This window comes from Phytophthora parasitica (assembly GCF_000247585.1).
Source record: "Phytophthora parasitica INRA-310 unplaced genomic scaffold supercont2.84, whole genome shotgun sequence".
Lineage (NCBI taxonomy): Eukaryota > Oomycota > Peronosporomycetes > Peronosporales > Peronosporaceae > Phytophthora > Phytophthora nicotianae.
This window is the reverse complement of record NW_008649070.1, coordinates 131,738-136,559: the sequence shown is the minus strand read 5'-3', so window position 1 is coordinate 136,559 and position 4,822 is coordinate 131,738. Positions and strand designations below refer to the sequence as shown.

Here is a 4,822-nt window from a genome sequence, read left to right as displayed (position 1 = left end):
ATCCCAACTGTAGCTCCGACAAGTGCACCAACCACGAAACTACCAACGACGAGCGTTCCAACTAAAACTCCGTCTGAGGCTCCAATTAGTACCCGAACGACGGAAACTCCGACTATTGCGCCGACGGAACCACCAACGACCGGAGCCCCCACTGAAAAACCGACTGGGGCTCCAACTAGCGCACCGCTGACAACTGCAATGGCAATTGTCCCATCTGAAGCTCCGACTGAGATTACAACAACGGTTCCTCAACCAACGAATTCTCCGACTGAAGCTCCAATAGTGTCCGAAGTATCTACCAATGCAGCGACGCAAACTAGTACACGCTCGACTGTATCACCAACGAGTTCTCCGACAAACAACTTGGATGCTGGAACAACAGCATCTCCGACCACTTCACCGTCTCCCGACAATGTCGAGTCTGCAGGGACCTCTGTCACGAACCGATCGAGTGACGCGGGTGCTGGACCAACCATCGTCTTGAGCGTTCTGGCCGTTTTTGGCTGTCTCTTCATCATCGTGATAGCGGTCATGTACATCGTAGCTAAGAAGAAGAAGCAACTGAACGCACAAATGGAGCAGGACAAGCTCCCCGCTCACCACGATGGAAGCCGCTACTCGGCCGAAGGCGACCACCACACCAACGTCCTAATCAACGAGCAGACATTCCCATACACAGCAGCCGCCTCCCCTCAGCCGTCCTGCTCTGCGAGCATCTAGTTTGATCATCAGAGTATCGTTATTGCACCTTGACCGCGTAGGTATCAAATAAATAGATATTCATCTTCTAGCATTGTTGTACTTCAGTAGTACGTGCAACTTCGGTTGTCTTCAACGTCGTGCCGAAGCCATCTACACTCGTGACTTCTACGCTGAAGACACAGCGATGAGTGAGTGTTGGAGACGGCTACGCACGGGTGAGGAAGCTTCGTAGACCGAGCGTGGATGGTGGTCTTACAGGAAGGAAGATGGCTGCACTCGTGCTGTACGAATCCATCGCATGAGCAATCATGCTGCTGCAGACGGGACATCGTCATGTTGAAACTTACGTTTAACTGGCACACGTACGCCACACCATTGAAACAGTCTTGATATTTGTATGATCTCATGAAGTAACGCTATTAACTGCTCGTCAAGTGTCGGCGATTTCTGAAGTTGAGACGTGACGCATCACCGAAAAGCGCGACGTGGCGGATCCATTTCCGCCGTTATAAACTCTGGTACTGTAACCAGTGCTCTAACGCACGCGGCGTTCTGTAAACCGCCCTCTAACCAACGATAAGCAGTAGTGCAGGGTAGTCCGACTACGATCCGAGCGAGGTAAGCACGCCAGCTACTTTGTTTGTCGCACATGCCACTGCACCCCGCATCGCGGCGCCGTCGACCTACGCCAGCGCAGATCACGTGCATGCATCCCACGCTTGATCGCTACGCTTTCCGGAGACTTTGACTGGGTGGAACGTATCAGTCGGCGTTAAATCGACGTGTTGCGTGACAGGCAAGTCGCGCGATGCATCGACCATAAACCGAGCCGTTTCCGCCGGCGCCACCCATTCGCAGCACACGCAGGCACTCGTCTCGAGTTGGATCCCACGCCCGACGCACGCACGCCACTCGACCGGCTAGAGACGGTGTCCATTGTCAACGGCTTCCACAGCGCCGTGAGGTAAAACCTTCACCACACGGATCCTATGACGGCTAGCACAGCTGGTAAACCGTAGCTGGCGGTGGTGCCGCTCGCCGCTTCTCACCACAATTCATTTCACCTTTTGCGCGCCAATACACAAGTGGCTTGTGCCTCGGTGAAGTTTGACAAGAAAAAATGGCGCCGACCTACCGATTTCCACTTCAATATGCACTTTGTGTACTTCTAATTGCAACGGTATCGGCTTCGACAACCTATGAGGGCTACGGCACGGTCTACACGCTCAGCTCACCTTCCAGTGGCAATTGCAACTTCATGAACTGGCCGGAAGCTGCCGTCACCAAGTACGCTGCACTCAACGCTGAACAATGGGAGGAAACCATGAACTGCGGCCGATGCGCCGAAGTCTCGTGCACCGACGCGTCGTGTTCGGGTCAGTCCGAGATCGTGTACATCATGGACCAGTGTCCGGGTTGTGCGTACGGCGACCTGGACCTGTCTCCGGACGTGTTCGAGAGCATCACGGGTCAGTCGTACACGAAGCTGAGCATCGAGTGGAAGTTCGTGGATTGTCCGATCTCGAACAACGTGCAGTACTGCTTGAAGACAGGCAGCAGTGAGTTTTGGGTGGCGGTGCAGCCTGCGAACTGCGTGTCGGGCGTGCAGAGTCTGTCTATCAACGGCCAAGAGACTTCTGTGATCGACTCTGCGTACTACTTTTTGATCGACGGCAGTGGCGAGAGCGTGGCGGATCTGAACTCAATAAGCATCTCGATCAAAGGTGTGAACGGTGAGGTGCTGGAGGAGACGCTGTCCTTATCAGCCGACGAGTGTACCGAAGGGAGCAAGCAGTTCTCGTCCAGTAGCGACGCTTCTCAAACGACAATCACCACGACAAAGATTTCGACAACCGCAGCACCGACAACTACCCCGACGCCAACTACCGCCGCTCCAACAACAGCGCCAACAACCGAACCTCCCACCACGGCACCAACGGCACCCCCTATGACTGAAGCACCAACCATAGCTCCAGTCACAACCGCACCTCCAACCGAAGCTCCAATAGCTCCGGTCACTGAGGCCCCGACCACGGCCCCACCGACGGCTCCACCATCGACGGCCCCTGTGACTGAGGCACCAACCACAGCTCCAGTCACAAGCGCACCTCCAACCGAGGCCCCCAGTACGGCTCCACCGACCACGGCACCCGTCACTGAAGCGCCAAAAACAACCCTGGTGACGACCGCCCCATTGACGGAATACCCCACCTTACAACCAACCAATGCACCAACAGCTACACCAACTCCGACTCCTACCTCGACACCAAACCAGACAGTCTTAGTGGTTCAGTCTGTGTCTTCCAGTTCCGATTCGGCGGACCGTGATGCCACTACGTCAATCACGGCGACGGTGTCGACCAATGCAACTTCGAGCAACATTGAGGATAATTCTGCGAGCGCGTCGGTGTCAAGTGAGCAGTTGGATACTTCCACGCATCAAGTTGCATCATCAACGCCGGCGCCGACGCCCGGTTTAGCGCCTTCTGCTACTGAGGCTTCCGTTCGGGAAGAAGCGAGTAGTAGTAGCGGTCTCCACTCGACAGCAGCAATCGTCGGTCTCATTGCTGCGATCTGTGTCGCTTTGGGGGCAGTTGTTGGCGTGGCGATGGTTGTCCATAAGAAACGTAAACTGCTTGAAGAGCACAAGAACATGGATGACCGGATATCGGGCGACTCACTCGCGTCGTATACCAGCATCCGCACCCCGAGATCCGAAGTTCCTGTGTTGCGTTCTGCTGTGTAAATGGATACCCCAATAGCATGGAGAATATAACCAAGCCCACCACATGTATGGATAGCGTCGTAGTTAGCAATTCATTAAAATGTCTGATAATGTGACCAAAGTGATCTTCAAAATATTACTGTAGCAATAAATAATAATACAAAAAAACTGCACGATATATTGGCATTTCTAGCCCAAAAGTTAACGACGACGTCTAAGTTACGGTAAAGGATCACGGTAAAGCATCCATCCTTTGCGTCAACGCTAATCTTGACAACTTCAAGGTTAACAATCGTCCCGATTTTTTCTTATCCACGTGAATGTAAGATTTCGCAATTGCCACCACTTCTAATAATCTAAAGAAACATAGGAGCAGGAAGCAGGCAATCCTTACACGGCTGGCATATGGTTGCAGCCTTGTCATCTGCCGCTGACGTTGGTACCTATTCTCCATCAGAGCATTCGTCAGCCATGCAGCTGCTGTGCAGTGAGGAGAAACCATGAACACCATTGAGCTCTCTTGTGCGTTTTCACTCCTTAAATCACCAGCTACGGCTCAAGTCTACCAACGTATAAGCTTTATAATGGCCGCCATCGTCCCGATCTCCTGCAACCAGCGCTGGCGCAGTCGTTCTCGCAACGCCAGTACCGACTCGGACTTTTTGGGCCTCATGCCAACCTCGCCCTCGATCGCCGGTGAACTCACAATCGACGTGCTGAACGAAGCCATTTACGAAGGCGATGACGAGGACAAGGTCGTCGAACCGGTTGAGTCTCCGCACTCCCTCGTTTTACCCCGAGAATATGCTGCTCACGAACCTGCGTGGCCGGTTCAACCTACGAACAACGCCAAGTCCATGGAGAGACGACGAGCAAGTGGCTTCTAAAGCCGATGCCGATAGGTGTTTGTCTTCACGTGAAACCAGTGTCGTCTGTACTGTGTCCTCAATTGAAATCTTGGCTAAATATCAATTATCCTTTTCAATTTGTAGTTCTTGCTATTAAAGACCTTTTGAAGGAGGCGCAGTTCCACACGCATGTGTAAATGTAAGTAAAGTAAACAACTGCTTGTTGGTTTTAGTTATGTAAACTGCACTACCAATAATCCCGCCACTGAAAAACATCTTTCATACCAAAAAAAAATGGCAAAGGAATTTTTTTTTTACCGATCTCCTCTCCTGGTCCCACAGCACTTTAGTCCTACATGTACACAAGTTAACGGACTGCAAAATGTACGATACCGCACTCATTCCACATCACAACGGAGACCGTGGACACCATGGTAACGGCGTTCAATTCCTCGGGCCAGACAACGCAAGCGCGCACCATCATGACACTGGATGGGTATGTGAGTCGAGGCCAGGCTCCACCCAACTCGGTGACTCGAGATTACGC

General features: G+C 52.6%; 3 protein-coding genes across 3 annotated transcripts; all 3 read left to right on the top strand.

Annotated features, from left to right (window-relative positions):
- Positions 1-198: 198 nt before the first annotated feature.
- On the top strand, positions 199-1,004 carry PPTG_18385 (hypothetical protein; the record flags this gene model as incomplete). The annotated part of the gene is made up of 3 exons (XM_008916430.1): positions 199-719; positions 808-890; positions 961-1,004. 3 exons carry the CDS (start codon positions 199-201, stop codon positions 1,002-1,004), a joined length of 648 nt encoding a protein of 215 aa, XP_008914678.1.
- A 582-nt stretch (positions 1,005-1,586) lies between these two features.
- PPTG_18384 (hypothetical protein) lies at positions 1,587-3,605 on the top strand. Its single transcript, XM_008916429.1, has one exon. It carries the CDS (start codon positions 1,823-1,825, stop codon positions 3,446-3,448), a length of 1,626 nt encoding a protein of 541 aa, XP_008914677.1. The 5' UTR covers positions 1,587-1,822; the 3' UTR covers positions 3,449-3,605.
- A 321-nt stretch (positions 3,606-3,926) lies between these two features.
- PPTG_18383 (hypothetical protein) lies at positions 3,927-4,405 on the top strand (the record flags this gene model as incomplete). The annotated part of the gene is made up of 1 exon (XM_008916428.1): positions 3,927-4,405. A coding segment is annotated over one exon (388 nt), but the record flags the coding sequence as incomplete, so codon positions are not given.
- Positions 4,406-4,822: the final 417 nt, after the last annotated feature.